We start from the raw sequence: 26,116 nt of genomic DNA on the forward strand, positions 1-26,116 counted from the left end.
TAGCTGCGGGTATTATTGTCATCCCATGTAATATTCGGTTTCTTTCTTAGTGTCCGTGCATGGGCTGCAATCTCAATAACATCACACACTCTCACTGATTCCTTTTTTTTTTTGGTGGATCACTTACAAATGCTCATGCCACACCCAAGTGGCCTTGGAAGTTGGCAAAAAGGTTGAAAAAGAAAGAAAGATGATCAGTAATTAAAAAATGTTATCGATCTTCTGTTTGGGTCTTGACAAAAAGACCATTCTCATTCAATAAGCTTGAAACTCATAATTTGACACTTTAATAATAATTTACCTTGGATAAGGGTTGAAGCCAAAAAGATGATCACCCAGATTTCACGTTGTTGGATACAAAGTTTACACTGAGAAAGATGGGAAAGAAATGAAGAAAGGATAAAAGCAGTTTTTTTTTTCTTGATTGTTGTTGGATTTTCCAGCTGAGCTTGGGACATATTTTAGGAAACTTATGGTTCTTGGCCCACTTAGAACTTTCCTACCTTACTGATTTCAAAATCTTAGAGAAGGGATTATTCTTCAAGCTTTGTAGAAGGTTAACTCGATAAGGCATCTGAATCCTACACGTGTCCAGATATTAGATTAGTAGGAGAACTGAACTAACCAATTTTTTTCTTTAGTGGTGCCTAGGACTCCCAGCTTGTTTGAAGGGTAGAGCTTGAATGTCAGTTCTGCCAAGTATATAAATCGAGCATGGTAGACTTTTGAGTGGTCTTCGAATCAACTCAGATCTCATGATTTTAGGGAAGATCCCAGCAATCACGGGAATAGATAATAGAGTCTGAGAGTATCTTTCCCTTCTCAGTATCCTCTCCTAAAAGTAAGGAATTCCTATTGGAGATCCTTGAATATCAGAGATCTCGAGGAGATTCCTCATTCGAAGAGATTTCTCAAAAAGAGTTATAAATGGAGGAGGAGACTCAGAAGGGAGGGGTTTGAGAGATCAGAGAGTCCATTACTGATTAACTATAGAACTAGCTTTATCATCGGAGAATTTTTGACATGTACCACACCAGTATCACCATTGCGGATCAGAGGGAGCAAGAAGCATGAGACGATCAGAGGGAGCTGAGTTGTAAAGAGGTAACACGAAATCGCCTCTACAAGTTTCTACTAACATTTTATTTCCAATCCTTGATGAATACTAGCCAATCATCTTTTAGTTTTGGGAGTAAATTTTCTTTTGATAGATTAATTATTTAGAAGGGATTGCCAAAAGGTATAGCACTAGTAGGAGGATTATTTGTGACACAGTGTGAAACAATGAAGGAAAAACAAAAATTTGGAATCCACCAGAAAAGAACACTCAAATAGAGATTTTATTAAAATTGAAGATGATTTCTACATTGCAATTACAATCCGTTAAATAAATAAATAAAAAAGAGTTCCAGTTCTAGTAAAAATGAAAATAGCACAAATAACTCACTAAAAATAGTAAAAACAAGTTGAGCATAAAAACAAAATCGGTGCATGATTCTAACTTATATAACTAAAGTTAATAACAAAACAAAACTTTTTTAAATTAGCAAAATTGTCTATAAAAAAACAAGGTAAACGAAAGAATCAAGTCTGAAACTGAAAAATCCACAGCCTTATTGTGTATCTTGAAGATCTCGACATTTTCATTCAAGAATGGGTCTCTGCAGATTTTGTCGCTCATCTGTAAGCCCATGATCTCCATTAGCGCATTCAGGCCTTCCACTTCGACTTTTGACAATCAAAGCGTTCCATGAATTCTTCTGCAACTTTCCTAATTCAATTTGACCTGATAATGGCTAATCCAGCTCAGCTTAGATGCAAAAATCTACTGGTGTCAATCACTTTTTCTGCATTCAGAATACTTATTGAATCAAAGTGGGACTGTTAACACCCGCGCAAAGTCTTTTCTTCACAAATTTCAATCCAAGATAAGACTTGAACGTTCTCTTTAACATGAACTCAAAAAAGTAAATCCCAAAAGTTGATAGATTTTGATTAAACTGTTTCATTCCTCTTCACTCACAAATAACAATCCAAAGTGACAACAAAAATAGAAATGCTACACAAAACAATCCAATCCAATCCAAATTGACCCAAAAGAAAGACTTGAACAAAACCAATCCATTATTAAACAACAACTAACAATTTACCACTTCCCCAAGAGGGGGAAAGAAACACCTAATGAGAAGCAAGTGCTGCTGATGACCTCTGTTTGCTCTTTGACTTGTGCCTGCTATTCTGTCTGCCACCTCCGCTGCTCCTATGGACACTAGAAGAAGAAGTACCACTTTGACCAACCCGTCGTACCTTCCTACGTGAAGTCCATCCGTTGTTACCAAGAGCGGCTTTGGCAACACTGTCCATGGCCACCTCGCGTGCCCTCTGTTGCTTTATGGGTTGCTTGTTCAAGTAAGTTAGCTGTGGGAGCAGACCCAAGACCACCTTCCGCAGCTGATCATCTCCAATGTTACCCTGAATTGGATTACCCAATACATTCAGAGCTTGCAGGGTATTATAGTTTGCGACAAGCTGACCAAGTGCTTTGGCTGTGGTTATCTTGTTGAAGCTTAGGTCCAATACTGTCAGCTTCAGTAGCCTGTGTAGCCCTTCCACATCGCTAATCTTGTTCCCAGCCAGAAATAGCTCTTTGATAAGTGTGCAGTTTGACAATCCTACACATTCCAAGCAAAAAAGGTGTCATTTTAGAAGATCACGTATTATACCTCTCAACCACCTCTATTTTTTTTTTTTTTTTTTTTTGATAAGTATAATATATTGCAAAGAGGAGAACCGAGAACAAGGAGGCCGAGAGAGCCTCAAAAGAACAACAAGGAAAGAAAAAACAAAAACACTAATTACATAACGAGTCCCATCTAAAAATAAAATCATCAAAAGAAGTCCCTGCAAACTCTATGTTTTGCTTAGACCATAGGTATATAAACCCAAGATCTCTAAAAAACATGCATGAGAGCTTCTGATCTTGTTGTTAAACACCCTGTTATTTCTTTCAATCCAAATCCCCCAACCACCTCTATTTTTTTTTTCCCATCGATGTTTTGAATTCATCCCATGACTTACTGATATTTACCTTGGCCAATTCGGGAGATCTTGTTGTAACTTAGATCAAGCACCCGCAGCCGTGTCAACTCTCTGAGGCCCTCTATGGCAACAATCTTGTTTCTCGACAAGTTGAGGGTGTGAAGGCCCTTTGGCAGCGATCCTGTAGTTATGCGAACTGCAAGACAAAAGTAAAAAACAACCACCAAACTTGTTATTAATCTATATTCAAAACAACAGTTTGTATTGTTAAACCTGTTGATTTGTTTTTTGTACCTATGAAGTTTCCTGATAAGTTTACGGATCGGAGACTGGAAAGATGTGAAATGGTGGGGATGACTTTCAAGCTCATACCAGCGATGTGAGCAACTGTTGAGGAAGAATTAAGAGATTGGATAACATTGTTTGCATATAAAACCTCCTCCAAAGTGTTAAACTTGGCACGCCGAGTCATGTGAGTTATGCTTCTTGCTGGTGACCCACCATCCTCATACCCTGCTTCATCATCATTAGGTAGAATAGGGGTTTGGTCGTCGAGACTGTTCACCCACTCATCCACTCTCGTTAAGGGAGAGGATTCTATAGAAAATGCAACCCACTGATTCTGGGGCCATGAACCGGAAACGCCACCATGGAAAGGGTCCCATTTCTGATTATTTTCAACTTTGCATTCTCTTGTGAATGATGCGGGTGATTCTAATTTTCCAGTCTCTGAACCCTGACTTAGTTCCAGTGTATCTGAACAGTAACCGCCTTTCTGGTTTGAATTGTGGCTAATGGTGGGTGGCCTTGGTATTGTGATCCGTTGTTTGTGCAGATTTCGGTGGCTCCAAAGGAAAAGCTTCCACCAGAGTCTTCGACTTCTTGACGGGAGAACTTGGCTCGACGAATGCTTCTTCAGCATCACCCTGTCTGCACTGCAAGGAGTCATCACCGATACCGGGCTGTCCTGGCCTCCTGCAACAGCTTCTTGCCACCTCTTATCTGTAAAATTCTGCAAGTCTTCAAAAGAATGAGATTTTAAAAGAGGCAACTGTGCAGCTATCTTCCTAACCATATGGTTTGTTTCGAGATTGGAGCAAGAACGCTTCAGTGTCGGTGAAGCCCAAAACTCTCTCTCAATCCCTGGATCACTAACATGCCCACCCTGGATCAAATCAACACTCACTTCAGCATCTCCTTCATCATTTATCTCATTATCAATAAAGTCATAATTACTCCTTGATAGGTCTGTTTCTTCCCCTTTATTAGCCACATGAGCCTGAAGATCAAAGTCAGACAATTCTCTCTTGATCGACGAATTCTCATCATGTTCATCACCCCCTTCATAAGCTGCCTCCACTGCTTCAGTTCCAACAGGACTTCCATCACTCACCACCTTAACCTTGCAGGTTGAACTCTTCTGAATTCCAAAGGGTACCGAGACGCTGAAACAAGTCGAATTCAACCCATCAGTGTCCGAAGTTTTCACGGGGTGTTCAAGCTTCACTTGTAGAGTTCCCATTTCTTTGTTATCATGAGCAAGGCCAAGAGATTCCACCTTCCCCTAAGACAAAGAGGAAAACAAATCTAAATCAGTAAACAAAGACAAAAAAGAAAATTCTAAGAGAAGGCAGCCAAAACAAACTAACTGATGCTCACCTTGAACTTCTTCTTCCTCCCAACCAGAACAGAAAAACAACTGATTTTGGCCATTTCAGATAATGGGTTTTCTCAATACCGTCGACAGAAAGCAAAACAGAAACCTCCTCTTATTTTTTTTCCCCCTTAAATATATATCCAACCGATCTTCTTCACTTCTCTAAAAGCTAAAAACTGGGTTCTTACAATCAAATAAAAGAGAGATTCTAAAGCGGAAGTGATCACATTGAAGATCTTCTATGTTTGAATGTTATTAGCCATAATCTATGGGCAGAGACCAAGTGGAATTGGGAAGCAAAGAGAGAAAAGAGCAAACATAAGGATTGATGATGCCACCTCTTGCTTGAGCCCACACCTTCCCCAAGGTGGGAGAAGGTATCGCTACAGTACCGGCCAGAGTGATGAACACAGCCCTAGAAGGTCCGTAGAACCCGTTTTCTTCTAAAACCACCCCCTCCTGCAACCATTTAAAAAAAACAAACAAACAAACCCCTATTAGAAAAACTCAAAAACCCATCACAGAAGCCAAAATTTTATCATCAAAAACCATTAAATCCTTCAAACAAACAAAAGCACCCCTTCTGCATCCATTAAAGAAAATAAACTCATATAAGAAAAACTCAAAAACCCATCACAGGAACCAAAATTTTAACCATTAATCCTTCAACAAGAAAAAAACAATCTCAAAATTTAATCACCCCCCCGGCATGCATTAAAAAAACAAACAAACCCATATAAAGAAAAACTCAAAAAAAAAAATCACAAGAACCAAAATTTTATCATCAAAAACCATTAAATCCTTCAAAAAGAAGGAGGGGGGTCTCAAATTTTACGTTATTATTGCATAAAGATCAAACCCCCCATCATAAGTAAAGATTATAAGAAATATAAAAAATGGTAAAACATATACAAATATTAATCAAATAAGGCGGATCAGGATTAAAACAAGAAACCCAATTCATTTTCATTGAAAAAAAAAAATGTGGGTAGGGATTCCTTATTTGAATGGTACCTGTTCAAGCTTGACTACGGAGACGATGAAGATCAAGCTTGACCCACGGAGATGATAAGGAAGATGTGAAGCTGGTTTTGGTTCAAAATCTCTCTTAGTCTTTTATTATTTCTAAACCTTCCTATTAGGCATAAAAAGTGGTTAGACTTGCACAAAGAGATGAGAGCGGAGAGAGAGAGCGTTGAGAGACGATTGACAAAGAGTAGTCTAGAAACAGGTGGCGATATTTAGAAAAGACAGATACACGGATGGAACGCGGTGAGAGAGTTTCGATTGAAATTAAATAGGATATTTCAGGACCCATTTGTAATAATAAATAATTAAAAATATTTTTTTTATCGGTAAAAACATTTAGTTGTTTTCATGTGCGGCCATGCGGTACCAGCAATTGTAACAAAAAAAAATAAATAAATAAAATTGAGAAAAATAAAATAAAAACCTACCACGAACAAAGATTTTCTTAGCTTATGTAGAATGACCCTTTAATCCCTGCATAAAATTAATTTTTAGAAAGTTTCGTAAAGTGAGAAGGGCAGGTGCGTCTTTTCCAATTATATGGTCATTCTAAACTTTTGAGTAATTTTTCGTACTTAGTAAAAGAATAGCCGCCACACAAAGAATAACTGTATAGTCCTGACAATATTACTCTGTCATATTACCATTTTAACAGTTAATATTCATTTTGCAAAAATATATACATATAGAGCACACCAACCAACTTTTTCAAGGACAACATAATTAAGAGAGATTTATCGGGCAAGACCTGTCTGCTGCAATTTTATTACGAAAACTCTCTTACTTGAATAAACCTCACTTTATACATACATTAAGTTACCATGACTAAGTTAATAAGATTTCAAGGGTCGTTGGGCATATATGAATTATGAAATTAGCTATTCAACATCACAACCTTCTAAATTTGATGAAAAATTCAGATTTAACAAAAAAAATTCTAAGAAAAACTCATTTTTAAGTTTGATCGTAATTGTTGAAAATAGATGGCCAACGAACTCCTAGATTTAAAATTAAATTCAACGATGAAAATTATTATTATTAATTTTTTTTTAAGTTCTTAGAATTTTGTCCATTATAAACTTATAACATCAGATCATGTTTTTGGATGGTAGAAATTCATGTTGTTAGAATCTACTCCAAAGTATGTTAAGTAACAAATTAACCCCCTAAATTTGAATGTTATGATGTGGATCTCACTCCAGAGTTTGCTCGGAAATGTACTTGATAAAGTAAGGTTGGTGGGTAACAAGCTTCGTAAAGTAAGGTTCTCTTAGAGTTGTCAGAATTCCAAGAGAATTTTTGTAATAAAAATGCAATAGTTAGGTCTGTCGGGTAAATCTCTCTATAATTAATGGGTCAAGATCCCTTGACTCCTAAGAATAACTCATGAAAAAAAAAAAAAAAAAAAACAACACATGATTCCAACTCTTTAAATGCAAAATCCAATGGTTGAAATTTATCCTTGAAATAAGTATCTTCGAGATTTGTGTCATCAAGATACTCATAAATCTCAACAATTGTACTTTGTGTTTAAACGGTTTGGATCATATGTATTTTTCATAAGTTATTGTTAGGAGTTAACGGATCCCAACCCATAATTAATTGTTTTGTTAATGTGTATCCTAAGGATACATTTTAAGATGCATTAAATGAACCTTGAAAGTAAAATATATATATATATATATATATTAAAAGCATTTTTGGTAGGAAAATTAAGTGTGAAAATCTTAATGTGTCTTAAGGTGTGCCCTCATGGCACAAGTTAACAAAACAGTAAAATTAAATAGGGTGTCTTGTTGGGTGGGTTGGTTAAAACTTGTGAGTGTTGATACATTAAATACACCTTGAAAGAAAAATCAATTGGTAGAAAAAATGTTTTAAAGGCATTTTTAGTAGGAAAATAAAGTTTGAAAATCTATTTAATGCATCTTAAGGTGTGCCCTCAGGGCACATGTTAACAAAATCGTAAAATTAAATAGGTTATCTTGTTGGGTGGGTTGGTTAAAGCTTGTGAGTGTTGGTACATTAAATACACCTTGAAAGGAAAATCGGTTGGTAGAAAAGATATTTTAAATGCATTTTTGATAGGAAAATAAAGTTTGAAAATCTATTTAATACATCTTAAGGTGTGTCTTAAGGGCACATGTTAACAAAACCATAAAATTAAATAGGGTGTCTTGTTGGGTGGGTTGGTTTAGGGCTGTCAACGGATAGGTATCCGATCGGATAATGCAATATTCGAATTCGAATCTGAAAAAATTTAGTGATATCTGAATTCGAATTCGAATCCGATCGAATATCACTGACGAGTATTCGAATTCGAAAATCATATCGAATATCCGATAATATCCGATCCGATAGAATATTAGATTGTCTCTACCAACCTCTTCAATCTGTAAAAAAACCCTTTTGGAATCCAAAACATCATGGAGTCGCATACAAACCCTTATAAGAGAGAGAGAGAGAGAGAGAGAGAGATGAAGTATGTACCTGGAATCATAGACGCTCGGCAGACGGAAAAGATGGTGGTCATGGAGTTCGCCGGTTGGAGAAGATGCTGCTCATGGAATTCGGATAGTGAAAAAGAAGGATTTGACTTTAAGAGAGAGAGAGGAAGGAAGTATCACCTGGATGTGCTAACCGGTCGGAGAAGACGGGTGGTGATAGAGATCGTTCGGTCGAAACCATGAAAATCAGAACGGAGGTCTGGTTTTTTCGTTTGAGTTTAGAGAAGATAAAATTTAAAGGTCAAACTTCGTTGTATAACACGAAGACATAAGAATATATACATATAGAGATGAGTTTTGTTATATAACATACGTATTCCAATCGGAGCGGATATTATCGAATCGGATTTCATAACATCCGAATTCGTATCCGAAACTCATTCGAATGTTATAATAACATCCGAATCCAAATCCGATATTCGAAAATTTCGGATAATATCCGATTTTTCGAATTCGAATTTCGATTATCCATTGACACCCCTAGGTTGGTTAAAGCTTCTTGCTTGCTCATAATAAAAAAAAAATTAGGGTGTTAGGGGGTCAGGGATGATTATTTTATCTTTTAATCATTGTACATCAATTTCATTTATTCTTCTCTGTCAAATCGTACATAGTTGCACTCATCTCACCTCTTCCCTACTATCAAATGTTGATAGATAATAAATTAACGTTCCCCTTCTCTGCAACTCAAGCTGTGATTTATGCATAGTAAAAAAACTCCAGTAATTTTTTATTTTGTAATCATCTATCTTATTGAAGGATGTTCGAATTCAAGTTTTACATTTGTGGGGTGCATAGCAACGTCCAATGACATGGAGCAATAGAACACCTCCATGTGGCCACTAAAGTAAGGCAAGATTGGATCGGAAGGGACATGTATCTTATCCTTGAAGTAAGTAGCCCACTCAGCAGACGAGTTATGAAATCGAGATATTCACACATCGGCACAATCGATTCTCGAGAAGATTTAGTTGATTGACACGTGACAAAATTCAGAGCATTCAGTTGATCATGGCTAAATAGTTAGTTCGTTAAGGAAATGGTAAAAGATTATGGAGTTAGGAAAAGAATTAGAAAAAATCTCAAACAAAAAAATTTCCTAAGATCACCAAGATTCTACTTATAGACAAATTCTCATATCAATTTTATTTTCAATCAAAGGGGATGTAACCCTTGAATTAGACAAATAATGGGATAGTTACAAATTTATTTTCCGTGATTGGGCTTCAATCATAAGTTTGAAATAGTAGTCATTGATTCCTTTGTGTATAATTGATTCTCTGCAATAATTACAATTGTTCATATCATGTGTGCATATTTGTAAATTTATGCACGACTTTCCATTTAATTCAAATCACACTATCTTACACAACATGTAATAAAGAGGTCGTGCCTTTGTCGAGTACCCCATGTCGTCTTCAAATTGTTAGTCTTTAATTTCTGCCTGCTCCAACATTCTTCTATTTATGTCTACTCCTAGCATTTATTGTTTCGTTATTTAAATGTTCATGACATGCATTCTCTCTAATATCTACTTCATGAGTGATTCTGATGTAGTACGGTTTGCGACCCCCGCCATTGATATCTGAGAATTTTTTTATGGACTAAATCCTAGATTAAATAACATTAATTCGAAACTTGTGATGAAAAATACCCAACAATAATATAAAATAAATAAATAAAAATTGTCGCACTTTTTTTCAATTATAAGTTTACCAAAGGTAACAAGACATTCATGATAACCAAACCATAAGCGTGCAGCATGGCCTTTTTAGATCAATTAAGGTTGCTAAGTATTCAATGTCTTAAGGATAAGATTTTCTATTCCACATGTAATTACTTTTTTAAATTTATATTATATTTTCCTTTATTATAAGGTAGTTGTTATTTCTCGATACCTTTAAATAGAAATTTTTTTTTTTAATGGTAATGATATTATCACACTATCATTTTTAGGGATCGATTAGTTGCACACACCCACTTCCAATTGCACTACAATCCAATATTACTTAAAATTTTCAATTTCCATTTAGATGATTTCACTCAAAAATAATAAAAGAAATGTTACATTCCTATAATTTTTCTCTTTTCTCCTTCAATCATGGTTATAGAAATTATATCTCATTCAAAAAAATTTGAAAACAGAAAATACTTGACCCTAAAACAAGCATATTTATAATTTACATGATCAAAGAAGGTGAATAAGTTTTAAACCCTAAGGTTACAATAATAAGTGCAATTAGTAAGTTAAAATCTAGGTTATAATAAAATAATTTAAAAAAAAAAAAAAACTTTTTTAAGGTTCAAGTGCAACCAATAACTAGTGGTGTGCCTCTAGTCGGTCTCTATAATGTTACTTATAATATATACTGACCACGCATTACCATCTCCTATAAAATCACACAAGTGAATTATTGATATTAAAAAGACTATAACACCAGGCCATTGGATAATTTGAAGAACCAAAATAAGAAACACCATGTTTCAAAGTGGAGACAAGCCCCTTGACTAGCCTTCAACTTTTGCCACAAATCTTTGATTTGTTTTTTCAAATCAATTGTCTTCAACGTTTAAATTTCACCCACTTTTTCAACCTAAAGATTTTCTATCCATCGAAACTTAAGAGAGAGAGAGAGTTTAGGTACTTTGAAGACAATAAGTTTGTCAGAGGAAAAATGAGGAGATTTTGATAAGAGATTTAAGACTCTAGATTAAAGTTAAGTTTGAAGAGATTCAATAAAATAAAAAGAATGAAGAAAAAAATTAGAGTGAAAATCAAAGGCTCTTGTGATTAGGGGATCTTAATTAATTTATGTTAGTCTCTCATGCAAGACTGAAGTCAAGGGGTAGTATCTTAATTTGAAAACATTGGTGCATCCCTAATTTTCACCAGTCCCTCAAAATTACCTGATTTTAGAGTATAGCATTGATTTTTTTTTTTCATCCTTGAAATCTTAAAAAATTAAAAAAAATTAAAAAAAAAAAAAATTCGATTTTAGGTTTATAAAATGTAAATATATTGGAGGGGGAGGGATGATAATGATGTTGAGAAAGAAAGGATTTGAGTGGGACTGAAGGTCGATTAGGGCGGTGCCGCTTAAAATGAGCCGTTAGTGAGAAAGAATGGGACACTAGTCACTTCAGTTTTGTTAATGTACGTGTTGCGTGTGTCAAAGGTCATCGTACACACTACTAGGCGCACGGCAGTTGTCAGCGCAACATGACAGCGAGACAGCCTTTCCTTTTCAGCCTATTTTGTTTCTAATTGTACGTACGGACACATATAATTTCAAGTGAAGTCATGCCTGACGTCTTCAACTTTCATTCTTCGAAAAATATAATTATTTAACTGATTTTCTAAAAATCAGATGTGATGGCATCTTCAACTTTAATTCGTCGTACTATTAGATCTCTGACATGGTAAAAGTGGTAGTAGTAAAGACTATACCACAATCAGTTGAAGTATTAGACAAGGGAATAGGGCCCACCTTTCATTTAGTTTTATGGAAATAAGAGGAATCAATTTCATTATGTTAAGGTCAAAGACAATTAAAGAATTTTTAACTTTGGTGGGACCCTTAATCTCTGACAACGTCCGTATAATCATATACCCATATTTTCATCGACATTGAACCATAAAATTTTTAAAACTTTATGAAAATGATAAAAAAAAAAAAGGTCATTTTTTTTTTAATAAAAAATATTCAAAATAAAGTCATTTGTTCTGGTAACTCGTATTTTTGGATAGAATTTTTTTCATTAATAATTTTTTTAATAAATCCTTAAAGAATAGTATCATCAAAATAGAAAGAGATCTCCCCATTCATTCTACCAAAACTCATTAAATAGTCATTGGAACTCACGAACGAGACTCTAAATTTGAGGAATGATAGTGAACCATGTAGTTCTATTCACTTTTATAATTTATTGCAACTTTTATCCAAATATTATTACTATTTCCTCTTTTTCATTCATTTAAATTTGTTATCAACCTTGATGTATTTTTAGTTATATAAATGCAAAGTGATAGTAAAAAACTCAATGATTTTGTGAAAATTGTATAAGGTATAATTCATAAAATTTACCCAATGTGAAAATTCGACGTTGAAATGAATGTATTATAGCGTTGAGGCTCAACGTTACCTAACATCAAAGCTTGATGAATAGTTATAACAAAATGTTATAATACATTCCAGTGTCGAGATTCAATGACAGGTAATTGTTGAGCCTTGATGCTATAATATATTCATTCCAACGTCAAAGTTCGACACCAGAAAAAATTTATAAACACCTTGAAAATTTTGCGAAGTCGTCGAGTTTTTGACTCCCAATTTTCATTTATATAACTATGAAAGAGAAATATATCAAGGTTAATAGGAATATATAAATAATTTTAAAGTAAATGAAAGAAAGATAGAGTAATAACATTAATGTAAACCTCCAATAGATCGTGAATCGAACATAAGAGTGGATATATCTACAAGATTCACTATTGTTCCTCAAAATTAGAACATCTTTGGTGAACTCAATAACTATTTAGTGGATTTTGATAGAGAGCATGAAGATATCTTTTTTCTATGCTAAAAGTCATATTTTCATTCTCCGTGATGAATTTTTAAATAATAACATGCTCCCTTGGACCTCGATCTTCTATGATAAATTTATGATGTATAACTTAAGTACCCTTATTTTCAATTTCTATGCACACTTTTTTTTTAATCCGTTAATCTTGCAATTTCTATAATCTCCATGGTGAATTATTTTAACTATTCAATCTTATCTTCAATTCATCATTTTCAACCTCACCTTAACGTGTCATAGAAAAAAAAATCCTTCAATTTTTCTATTGAAAATTTATATCTTCAAAAATCTTATGTAGGTTGAAGTAAATAGAGTCTCATGATTAAATATGAAGGTAAAAGATTTTACATAAGAAGTTAAAAAATCTGGGTAAGAATAGAAAAGGCAAGTATTTCTCAATTAGAAGTTGAAGACGAGGCATTTAGGTCATTTTTCGTTAATCCATCAGAGAAGATAAAGATTAAGGGGTGTATAACATTAATTAAAAAAGACAATGTTATCTAAAATATTCACCAAAACATGGAGGGATATGTCTATATTTCCTTTATATTACTCCTCAAGTTAATTTTTAAATTCAATGTCTAAAATTCAAAAACTCAATTCAACTCCCCACTCCACTTTGAATAATCAAGAATATATAAAATGTTAATAGATATAGTATATTTACAAAGTTATTCTTTTATATATGAGATGAGGTTATATGGACAGAAGGACCATCTATCTCTATGTACCATATGTCAACATGGCGCTCAAAAACACCATCGACTGCCACATGTATGTTGTGAATAAAATTTTATGAACTTTCAAAAAAAAAAAAATAATAGAATTGAGAAAAGAGAATTTTTCACCATGGGAATAAATGTTAAAATTGAAAATTTATTGACCGTCCATTTTCAAATTCAAGATTTTATTCATTTTTTTTTTTTTTTGACATTTTATTTTCAAACTCAATCTAAATCACAAACAAGAGGGTTGTGTTGTCATTAATTTAGATCAACGGGATAGTCCACGTGGCCCAAATGTGAACCTCAATCCACACTCTACATGGTCCATCGGTCCACGCAACCTTTCCCAATGTATACTTATAGCATTTTATAATTTATATATCGATTATTTTGTGGTGAGCAATAAAAGCCCTTGTCATACTCCTAACAAGAAAACATATATTATGATCTAAGCCATGTCATATAATAAGTGGAGCAATCTCCAATTTAATTAAAGAGTTGGGGAACAAGGACTAGATACATCTCAAGTAACTTACATCTAATGATGACATGGTAGAAAAGTACTTGCTTGAAAAATCTAATATAAGAGGATATATGATTGTTTAATTTAAATATCAATTATTTTGTGGAGGAACAAGAAAAACACCTGTCATACTCTTAACAAGAGAACTTATGTCCTGGTGTAAGCCAGTCAGTCATACATATCAGAATTACCTTAATAAGTGGAGCAATTTGTAATTTAATTAAAGAGTTGAGAATAAGGACTACATGCATCCCAAGCAACTTACATCCAACGACATGAAAAGACAAGTACATGCTTTGAAAATTTTAATAAATCGGAAATACCAATGTTTAATGTTGACATATGTCCTGCACAGAAAGACATTCCTAGCACGTCAAAATTAAGATATATGATGATAATGATTAGATGGGTGGAACTGATTTCAAGAAAACTAAGTCTAATAGAATCCTAGACCAACAACCTCTATTTAAGATGAACATTTCGAAAGCAAAGTTACGTACACAATCATGAGCCCTATTTCGCAAGCTCCATATGGTATAAAAAATAATAATAATAAGAAAATTTGACGATTGTGAATTAGCAACCCGAATGGAGCAAGTTCATAATCGAAGAAGATTCACCAAACAAATTTAGTAATAGTATGGTTTATTTTTAAAATGTATTATAATAACATAATAAAAAGTACAAAAAGAATAGCAAAGAAATGTAAATCATCTTTGTTTTTAATTTGATTGAGGGAGTTTTTATATTGAATAAGAGAGTTACTATTACCACACCAATTTTTTTACTATTGTCCAATCAATTTAAAATCTCTAATAAACAATATAGAGTGTGAGTAAATTAAAAAAATGCTTGTTTCTATGCCTTTGTGCCTTTCTTCCCATCTCTCATCCCTTATCTCTTTAAGAGAAAAATAAAGTTAGGTACTCTTTCTCTCATCTTCACCATGAAAGCTTGGATTTTTCTTTTTAAAAATCCAAAGTTTCTTATCAAGATCAGAGATTTGGAGAAATTTGAGTCTATAAAACCTTTGGAGATCGGATATCTAGTTACCAAAATCGGAGATTTGGAGAATTTCATGAGGGATCTAAGTACCTTTTCTAAGATCAGATTCATCCTTCTTCGTCAGCAAGGAGGTGTGGCTTCTCGGGCCCTAGTTTTCAAAATTGAGACATCATCTCTCTCTCTCTCTCTCTCTCTCTCTCTCTCTCTCTCTATGTATATATCTATCTATTTATGTGTGTGTGTGTGTGTGTGTGTGTTTTCACAATTGTGATTTAGGGACAAAGTTACCTAAAGGTAAAATGATTTTTCTTTTGCAATAACAACTTATGCAAATTTTTATTTCTCATTTCTAATTTTCGCTCAAATCACTACTCACTAGAGATTCAAAGGTGTTTGAATATTTATTGATTTAGTATAATGAATTGTGTAAGAGAATAATGAATGCAAAGGAATCTCTATTTCATTGTATTTGTAGACACCCCATTTTTTCTTAGGTCGAGTTCGAGAGCATAAAAAACTTTTCGAGAAAAGACTTGACCCAAGGTAGTTTTCTAAAGGGTTTGGAAACACCAATTTACAAGAAACCAAGGTCTGTTGACCATTTTCAAATAATTTTGACCTATCTAAGGAAGACCCATAGCCAGAGCAATTTTTAAGTCTAGTCAAGGGTCACCCACAGTCAGACATAATTTTAACTTGATCCAAGGGTGACACATGACCAGACATAAAATTTACTTTGGTCTTAAGTCATTCAAGGCCAATTATGTTACAACCCATCTGTATTCGAATTTAGTTAAGGATAATTACCAATTAACCCTCCCCTTAATGACTTTTTCCTCAAGAAAATCATTACATTTTACTTTTTTGCTCATCCCTTAATCCTTCAATAAACCTACCATCGTGGTCTTCTTGTAAATTTCATTTTTCTTCCAACAAAAATCGTTGGTCAAATTAGTCCCCACATGAGTGTAATTATTATCTTAACCTCATATTGTTAAAATTAAAATTAGATAGTTTACTCTTATGCCCCTTAAGTCTATCTTCAATTCTAGAAGGTTCAATGTAAATTGACCAAGGTCAAGAGGTTTTGACAACTTTGTTAAACTCGTCAAATTTTCTAGAACTTGTAAGCAAAAATATTATTAATCCTAGGTTGTTAGAGAATTAATTAGACTATATGACCTTAGTGTCCAAAATCCAAGTCTATATTTAAATGTCACGTAGCTTAGTTTACTAGGATTTGACCTAAAATTAAGGACCTAAGTCTCTTATATCCTCTTCAAAGAATTCTTTAGAAATTATGACATTTTATAATCTTATCCTCTTGATCATCATAATTAGTAAGACCTATAGGTGATTGAAAGACTATCAAATCCAAGGAGATGAAGATAATTTGAGTTTTCTCTAGAGGTTTTATTAAAAATATCATAAACCCTATGATTTAGTATAAATTTATCCCCAAAAATCTCTCAAAATCCTATAAATAAGACCTCATATAAGGTAAAAGGGAGATGAGCTCAAGTGATCTAAAATTCAGTCCAAACCTCTCTAAGCGTTCTTATTATCTCAAAACCTCTCTAAAAATCCCTAGAAGAACAAACCAAGAAGAAGAAAAAAAGACTAAGGTAGGACTTAGGTCTAATTTTTTATGTGATCCCCTCTATAAACTTTCCTTTTCTACCTATCTTCCTATTTAAATTAAACAAAATTATTTTATTCTTTTTTTGTAATAATGTAGATATTTATTTGCATTAGTGAGGCTAAGGGATAGAGAGTAAAACCTCTTAAGGGTAATCTTCTCTTACAAGCCCTCAATTAGCTCTCAAGAGTATTAGAATAATTATTTATTTACATTCTGACTAGCTTTAAATTCTTAGATTAGATGTTCTTTATTTTTCTTGAAAATTTTAATTCATAGAATAGAGATTTATTTTGTTTCCTTTGATGGAAATAGAGTTAGGGAGTAAATCCTTTTTAGAGGTAATCTTCTCTTGATAAGTCCATCACATGCATACACTTTGCACACACTCACTTTTAAAATGACTACAACTATGAGTGTAGGTCCCTATAGACCTATATTCAACCTTTAAAGTCAATAAAAATAATTCAAAATAAACAAAATCTCATACATAAGGTCTCTAGTCTTTCAGGGTAGTGTCCAACTCATGAACACCTCCTAAAAGTTAAATTAATAAAAAGATGTTCCCAAGTGAGTACATACCTTTTAAAAGAGTCTTGGGATTCAAAAAAATGAAATCCACATGGATTCTCACCAAAATTCTAGTTTCACAAAAAATTCCAGCAAGCAACATTTTTGTTTTATTTTGTTCATTAATTTAAATCCTTCATTTTCTAAAAGTAGATTATAATTCTTTTGTTTCTTGATTTTATCTATAACTTCTTCTATTTTTAAAATTCAAAAAGAGTTTCTAATCTTTACCTATGATCATTGATTGGTAACCATTTTAGGATGGGGGGACAAGGTACCTAACACCTTCCTTATCCCTCAACCGAACCTTCTTACTTTAGATTTCTAAGTAGACATTTTCCCCTTTATGTTTTGATATGAGAGTCATTACAAGTCAAAAAATAATTTAAAAAAAAAAAAAAACCTTCTTATAGTGTTCATTCACATTTTAATTGAATAATGACGACTCCTAAACCCATGTTGATGAGCTCAAACCTCCCCAAAGGTTTCGAAACCTACGTATCTTTAGTATTATTTCTCATAGCTTTAAATGATTTTATTGCACTATTAGTTAACAATAAATTGATGAGTCACTTTGAAAATTTTCACTCCATCATCTTGGCAAATACTTCTACAGTTTTTTTTTTTAATTATTCTAAAGTATTGGTGTGTAATACAAAAAATGGTGTGTATATTTATTTTTTCAATAAATGGTGTGCAGATTCCTTTTTATTGGTGTGGTTCATGTAATTTCATTAATTGATGTGACAATAGTAAAAATTGGTGTGACAATAAAAATTATCTTGAATAAACCTTGAAATCCCATCAATTGAGTATTGAATTTGAAGGTGAATCATTTGAGATTTAGAATTATGTTTTACGTATGGCTTATGTTCCTCCACTTGTGTAGAAAGTGTTGAAGTTTCTTGTGATTGTGATTATATAAATAAAATACATAATTTTATATTTGTGATTTTCGATTTTTATTCCACTTGAAAACATTAATTCTTCCATGAATAAGATCACATCAGTGCCTAAATTAATCACTATCCAATGGTTAAGCACTAAATGATGTAAACCCCCAACATCTAATTTTTTTTTGAGTAAGACTATTTTAAAGAAAATAATTTTTTTTCTTTTTATATAATAATAAAATAAATTATGTTCCATATGATAGTATTTTAGTAAATATTGTAAAGTTTTAATATGTAATATATATTAAAAAAATACGCAATAAAATCATTACTTTTGTAATTAGAAGAAAAACATTTTTCTTATTAGGGAAAATTATGAAAAAAATCCACACAAAAAAAATATTTATAAAAAACAATCTAATTTTTGAAAAATTAGAAAAAAGATAAAAATCTGATCATTCAAAGACCGGTTTCTTCTCTCTCTTCACTTCTCTCTCATCTTTCTCTTTCCTTTACATTTAAAAAATAAAAAATCGATTTTTTTTAAATACCGGTCATTGAAAGACCGGTTTATTCTCTCTCTTCACTTTCCTATCCTCTTCTCTCTCCTCTACATTAAAAAAAAAATCAAATTTTTTTAAAAATACCAATCATTGAAAGATCGGTTTCTTCTCTCTCCTCTTTCTCTCACCTCTACATTTAAAAAAAAATCAAATTTTTTTAAAATATCGGTCAATAAAAGACTGGTTTCTTCTCTCTTTCTTCACTTCTCTCTCCTCTACATTTAAAAAAAAATCGATTTTTTTTTAAATACCGGTCATTGAAAGACCGGTTTCTTCTCTCTCTTCTCTTTATCTCTCTTAATATTTAAAAAAATCGAATTTTTTTCTCTCCTCTTTCTCAAATTCGACCGTTATGTAACCGTTATTTAACCTTTATATATATATATATATATCTCACACACTTTTTTGAAATCGAGTAAATTTCGTTGTTGAAATCGAGGTTGTTGAGAGAAGTGAATGTAGAGGAGAGAGAAGTGAAGAGAGAGAAGAAATCGGTCTTTCAATGATCGATATTTAAAAAAAAAAATGATTTTTTTTTAAAATATAGAGGAGAGGAACGTGAAGAGAGAGAAGAAACCGGTCTTTCAATGACCAGTATTTAAAAAAAATGATTTTTTATTTTTTAAATATAAAGGAGAGAGAAAGAGAAGAGAGAAGAAATCGATCTTTCAATGATCGATATTTAAAAAAAAATTCGATTTTTTTTTAAAATATAGAGGAGAGAGAAAGAGGAGAGGAAAGTGAAGAGAGAGAAGAAATCGGTCTTTCAATGATCGGTATTTTTAAAAAAAAATTCGATTTTTTATTTTTTAAATATAAAGGAGAGAGAAAGAGAAGAGAAAAGTGAAGAGAGAGAATAAATCAATCTTTGAATGATCGGATTTTTATCTTTTTTATTTTTTATTTTTTAAAAATTAGATTATTTTTTATAAATAATTTTTTTTAAATTTTTTTTCATAATTTTCCTTCTTATTATTATGAACCTAACATGACCACTTAAAAGGGGGAGAATTTTTGTCTCCCAACGAATAACGAGTAGGAGAAGTATGAATTGGCAACAATGATGAAAACCAACGGCCTAAAGTATCGGGTGTCATCTCATGTGGGATCCACCTTCTTCCAGTGAAGTTGTTGATGGTGAACCTTGGCGGAACCTCTACCACAGTTTTTTTTTAATTATTATTTTTGAGATGTCTAGACATGGAATTTTTTATTTATTTTTACTTTGTTATGGATCATGCTGTATCACATAACAACTAATTTAATAATACTGAAAGAGGCCAACCAACTATGAGAAAGAGTATCCACCAAGGGAAAAAAGAGGAATTTTTTGTTTTTTAATTTATTAATTTTTTTATGGGTCATGCTCCACGCCTGCACCATATAATTAAATTAAGGGTGAATTAGACATGTCCCCCTAATGTTTTGCAAAATATTAGTTGTACCACCTATATTTTGAAAATGATTACATGCATCCCTTGACTTTAGTTTTCTACATAGACTAAAGGGAAAATACTTGAATACCCTCATCTTCAACCTCTAATAAAAATTTAAAATTTTCCTTTAAAAACCAATCATCTTCAATCTCATTGATTAATTTTTTTAACCTTCATCAACTGTCTTAAGATTTTATTTACTTCAAATCTTCAACTTTCAAATCTCAAGATAAGATAGAATTTTTCAGGAAGTATAAAATGATAAAATATTGGGTTGAAAATTTTAAGATTTTCTATAAAGAAGACAAGATAAAAAAATGTTGGATTAAAATAGGGTTAAATTGATTAAAGCTATCTTAGAAGTTGAAGAGCTTGAAGACGATTGATTATAAGAAGAAAAATCTATATTTTTTACTAGAGGTTGAAGATGAGGGCATTTAAGTCTTTTTCCTATAGTCTATTTAGAAGACTCAAGTCAAGAGATGCATGTCATCAATTTCAAAACATAGGGGATATCTCTAATATTCAATCAAATGTAGGGGGATGTCTAAATCACCCTTAATTTAATTGTATTGAAAGAGGCCAACCTCCTATAATATAAGAAAGATTTCCCACCAATGAAGAGAGTTGCATTAGGTTGGTAGTCCATTTAAAAATGGGTCACACCCTTACATGAATCGTGATAAGACATTTCATGCAACTCATGTGTGAAGGCCCTTATGGGCTTTTACTCCTCGGGATGAAAATTGTCCTTTGATGATCTGCTTGATCTTGATCGAATGGTCTTCAACTCTCATTAAAGTGTTGCTTTGATGATCTCGCATGATTGCTTGAATGGTAAAATCTGAGAAAGGATAGAAGGTTGGGGCTCCCCCCAGTGTTATGCCTGCTAAAGATCCTTCGAAGCTTAATTCTGTATTAATGAGAAATACTTATAAACTCCTAACCAAGCCGTGCTTGTAACCCAATGTGTATATTCTCTAATCCAAACGTGCCTTGTAGACATTGTTCCTATGTACAAGAATGGGATACCGTTATGGATTGTGACTTTCTGTTTTTTATAAGCCTCAAAATATTGAAATGGATTAATTTATGTTAAAGTAGTTTATTTTAAAATGATATGACAAAGAGTCATGCTAGAGTAGCATTGAAATTGACATTGTTTGAGACATTGGTGTGCATAGAACCATAGATGTGTCTCACTTGTATCTCGATGAAAAGCATCTATGGTTCTATAGAGACATCCACATTAACAATGTGTCAAACGATGTCAATTTCAATGTTACTTGAGCATTTTCCTATCACAAATCAGTTTTGTATAATTTTTTTTTGAAAAAATATTTTTCTTGCTAATATAATAAGATATTTTAAGTCTTATTAAGGGCCAATTTGCTCAAATAGATTCCGACATAAACAATCCAACACCACAGTCCTCCAAATTTCATTAATAAAAAAAGACCTTAAATAATATTAAAAAAAAAAAAAAAGATTTGATCCAAAATTTTGAAAATGAACTATTTGTGAACTTCCTCCTAACTCTCAAATTTAAAATTGAAATTCAACCATCAAAAAAATATATTTTTTTCAAAATTCATAGAGTTTTGCACTTAATTGCATCATGTTTTATGAAAGGCAAAAGGTGAGTCCGAGGACCCTATTAAGGTTGGTTTACTTACTAATTTAGTAAAAAAGACTAGTCGGACTTTAAAATAAAAAAAAATTATGAGAGAGAGAGAGAGAAGTTTTTACATATTAAACTTATGCCTACTCCTCGAAAGATCAGATCAGATCAGAGATGGACTCATTAACTAGAACGTTCCAATTGGCGGGACCCAGGCCACAAAAATTCGGTAGACTAAGATGAGAGAACATGTGGAACGTATTCCTTTCCGTGGTACTCTTTAATTAGATTGATTGTGACGTATGTAATTATATTATAATTATAAAGAAAGAAATATGAGTAGGCCCCACTTAACATGTTACGTATCGTTTTGTGTGGGAAATGAATCCACGTAAATATATAATAAAAGATAAAAGATAGGTATGTAATGTAATCTGTATGTCTCACCTGTTTTCATCAAGATTTTTGCATGATACAGCCTGCCTGCCTCTTCATTCCCACACCACACAAATCTTTCTAGTTAGGGGCCCACAGCTCCGAATTTTAATTAATTCTATGGCCAGATCAATTGGGTCCGATTACAAGCTTTATTTAAAAAGCCCTGAGTATGGACCCCTAATTAATAATCCAACAGTAACTTTTACAAGTAATAAACAAAAATGATTTATTTGCAACAGTAAGATCGATTTTCCAATCAAAATACCCTCATCAATTTTTATTTTATTTTAAATCTTACTTTAAACTATATATTTCATAATTTCATCCATCCATTTTTCCTCAATTCTTTTAACTTACCTAAGCTTTTAATGGCAATTGGGATCCATCTAACAATTTATCATAGCGAATCACAAATGGAGACTGATGAACTCAAAACTATAAAGATTTAGATGTAATTTTTAATCTATTTCGACAATTTGTGAGATTATGAAAATCTTTATTATTATGGCACACAAAATTAAACTCAAGCTTGTCCCATATTTTTTAATGCTATCATCCCTTCTACTATGGGGGTAATCGAGAATTGAGACAGAAAGAGAGGAAAACTTGTCCAAACATCTCATCGTAACTTCTCTCATTGATCATTCTTTCTACGCCACCGATGAAGGAGATCATGTTGAGAAAGACTAGGATGCCTAAGGGAATGATATACACATTGGCGCCTTGAAGATCAAATTTACCCTTTTCGTATTTGTCGAGTTGGTTTTTGCTGACGACTTTATTTGTTAACCTCAAATCAGTCTTCTTTACGCCGAACTTCTTCGTAAGAGCATCTGAACATCCAAACAAACCGCTTGTAACTGAAGCTATCATCCAATATCTTACTTCATTCTACCAAGTTCGGATGGATCCACCAGTGGAGAGGACATCGAACAAATGTTGGCCAAGGGAAGCTATAAAAGCAATCCCAAACATAGCAACCCAAGGATTTGATACCTGTGAAATAAATCATGAGAAAAAGCATGCATATTAGAGGACAATATCATATGCTATATGTAGAAGCCCAAATCAGCTTGTAAGGTGAGGATTGTCCTAGATTTACATATTGTCCATGGTCTTGATACCTAGGCGATGTGAGACCCTAGATGAAGAGAATTTTTTAATATGCATAGACAAGTCAATCCGAGGTTTTACAGAATCCAAATTGATCAATCGGAAGAATGAGGGAATCCTCAATTGACAAAAGTATTCATGTTATGTTTGGGCAGACTAGGCCAAAGCATGTGAAGATATGAATTGGGTGACGTAGAGGAAAGAAAGGTCCACTTTGATACCATGATAAATTTGGGTCAAAACCAATTGCCAATAAGTGAAAAAGCACAGGAGCTTATAAGGAGAGAAACAAGGCAATGAATGTCCAATGTGAGACTAAACTCAACAAGAAATGCCCTCAATACATACAGTGTCCCGTGATTGGTAAATCTGAGATTCTATGAAATTTCGGATTGATTTTTCTATACACAAAAGAAAAATCCCAGATGAATATGTCAAAATTACCTAAAAATAAGGAAAAGAGATGATTTGTTATAAGTGAACACATTACTTTGGGGTACAAGGGGACGCCATTCAAGGGGCCTAGCTGAGTGGAACCATACAAGAACATGGGGATCCCCACGAAGGGTAAGAAAAATAGGTATCCATAACACATGGTCTGAAGAATGGACATTCTTGTCAAACCATATATTAAAGGGCAAAATCTTGACAAAAAAGTTCGACATAATTCTGAGCTCCATTTCACGCCTTGAGCCACCACATCCTTCATATTCGTGACGGGACAACCCAGGAAAGAAGGCCTTAATGGATAGATATAGATGGATTTCATGCCTTTGCAGTGCAAATAGTTTCCAGTAAAAGTACTCTCTAACAAACATTGATACAAGAAACCTATCTGTTATTAAGGCAACAAGAAGTAGGATGTTAATACTTTTATTTGGCAACACAAAATTACAAGAGGATGAGATACTATGATTATATATGAAACTTGCCTTTTCACCCCATTGTGTATCCTTCTCATAGGCACAAGAGGCTAAAAACTGGGCCTCTTGAATCTGTGTGTGTGATGTATTTCCAATGTCAATGGCCTCTCTCTTACAGCTTTGAGATACCGATGCAATGAGCTTGTTCGAGCAGCCAAAATATTTAATTGAGTTGGTGGAGATCAATATCTGTACCACAACATTTTTTTAGTTGGTTTTCATGAACGCCAAACCCTGAGATGAGAGCAATTCAATTACTTCGAGAAAGAAATTACAATATGAGATTTCTCAGACCTTTGGAACCTAAAACCCAAACTAGTCTCACTATTCGATTCACTCTTCCATAACCCTGAATAGAATTACATTATAAATACATACCCAAAACCCAAAATAATATCAAATTTTTTGTTGTGATCCCCAATTTAGATGTAATAAAGACAACTATCACAATAGTAATTTTACCTCCATTGTTAGGAGTTCGATAAAGAAAATGCTTCTTTATGTAAAATCCACTGCCCGACAATACCGGTCCTTCCATCCCATCCATACCTTGCCACATTGTCTAAAAATTGGAATCAAACATTTGCTTAAATTAACGTTGGTGATAGGACTTAAAATTTTATTTATATATATATACCTTGAACACGGATGGCATTTGGCCATCATAGAAGTTGTGAGGATGATCTTGACTTTTTTCACGAGCAACGTAAACAAGGCAAGGCACCCGAGTTTGGTTGTTTTTGCTTGCAGATTCTCTTTCATTGCCATGTATCGCCTACAAAAATAGCAAATGAACGACTTAGGTCCTAATATTTGGCGTTTTGTTTGCAATTTAAGGGTTTATATGGAATCTCTTCTCTTTGTAACATTTCTATAAGAATTTAGATTGCAAAGAACATTGATTGATTTGTGACATTTTTTGGGAAATGTTTTTCAGATTTTGAAGATATTTTTGGATGTTGTAGGGCATATGATGAAAAATAGCTTTGGAAAAAATTTGAAACAATAATTTTGAAATTGTAGCCATTTTTTTTTATCTAAAATATTTTGGTCAATAAATTAAAATATGTGGATACTTTCATTCGAAAATTCTTGTTGGCCCCCAACGCATGCATCTTCCCTCAAAAGAGACTGTTTGTTGACGGGTTGTACTGACTACCCTATTGGACCCATGTCGAGTAAGCCCAAACCAGCTAGGGTTGATATTCAGAATAATTTATAAAAATATTAAATTCATACATCTTCAAAACCATTTGATACTACTTTTGATCAAAATAGAGAGTACAATCTTCATCTTAGTTTTAAAAAAAAATGAGAGATGAGGGCAAAACTATTATTTTATACTATGCTTTAATTATTTTTTGTTACATAATCGTATGTTCATAGACATGCACAATATGATAGTGGGCCAGATCAGAAAGGGAATTGGTAGGCAGTAGCTTATCTCTGATTTAATTGTTTGGGAAAATTTTGATACCAATCCAACCTTTATGTTTTTTATGGGGTGTGGAGGACTGGGCTTACAGGCCCAAATAAAAGCCCAATCTCGACTTACTTCAATATGAGACGGACGATCTCTACTGGTTGTGGTTACACTTTCTTGGGCTTTCTCCACCCGCTCCTTAAACACCTCGCACCTTGGCTGCATAAAGGTTGATTAACATCAAAGAAACAAAACAAATTAACAAAATAACTATCAATTTCATACGTGGTTCGGTCAAAGCATCGACCTACATCAACGGGCGAAAATGCCAATTTCACTATATTAATCAAAGAAGGATTGAGTTATAATTTCTCTCTACCTCTCGTATATCTCTCACACCCCTTTAGGATTTCATCTTTTACCTTTTATAT

General features: G+C 33.1%; 1 protein-coding gene and 1 long non-coding RNA gene across 2 annotated transcripts; both read right to left on the reverse strand.

Annotated features, from left to right (window-relative positions):
- Positions 1-1,968: 1,968 nt before the first annotated feature.
- Positions 1,969-5,960, reverse strand: LOC147402713 (Outer arm dynein light chain 1 protein). The gene is made up of 5 exons (XM_086438043.1): positions 5,711-5,960; positions 4,699-5,155; positions 3,334-4,603; positions 3,089-3,235; positions 1,969-2,672 (listed from the first exon to the last, which is right to left on the reverse strand). Exons 2-5 carry the CDS (start codon positions 4,750-4,752, stop codon positions 2,179-2,181), a joined length of 1,965 nt encoding a protein of 654 aa, XP_086294169.1. The 5' UTR covers positions 4,753-5,155; positions 5,711-5,960; the 3' UTR covers positions 1,969-2,178.
- Positions 5,961-8,186: 2,226 nt separating this feature from the next.
- Positions 8,187-8,797, reverse strand: LOC147402714 (uncharacterized). The gene is made up of 2 exons (XR_015177196.1): positions 8,353-8,797; positions 8,187-8,282 (listed from the first exon to the last, which is right to left on the reverse strand). It is a non-coding gene; the product is annotated as an uncharacterized LOC147402714 (long non-coding RNA).
- Between the last annotated feature and the right edge of the window lie 17,319 nt (positions 8,798-26,116).

Source organism: Akebia trifoliata, chromosome 4 (assembly GCF_017979445.1).
Source record: "Akebia trifoliata isolate Shusen 1 chromosome 4, ASM1797944v1, whole genome shotgun sequence".
Taxonomy (NCBI): domain Eukaryota; kingdom Viridiplantae; phylum Streptophyta; class Magnoliopsida; order Ranunculales; family Lardizabalaceae; genus Akebia; species Akebia trifoliata.

Bases quoted from the DNA above. Each gene is read 5' to 3' on its own strand.
- LOC147402713 (XM_086438043.1), bottom strand. From the start codon at position 4,752: ATGGCCAAAATCAGTTGTTTTTCTGTTCTGGTTGGGAGGAAGAAGAAG. The intron at 4,604-4,698 runs GTGAGCATCAGT...TCTTTGTCTTAG, and splicing joins GGAGGAAGAAGAAGTTCAAG to GGGAAGGTGGAATCTCTTGG. The intron at 3,236-3,333 runs GTACAAAAAACA...TTTGTCTTGCAG, and splicing joins CTTATCAGGAAACTTCATAG to TTCGCATAACTACAGGATCG.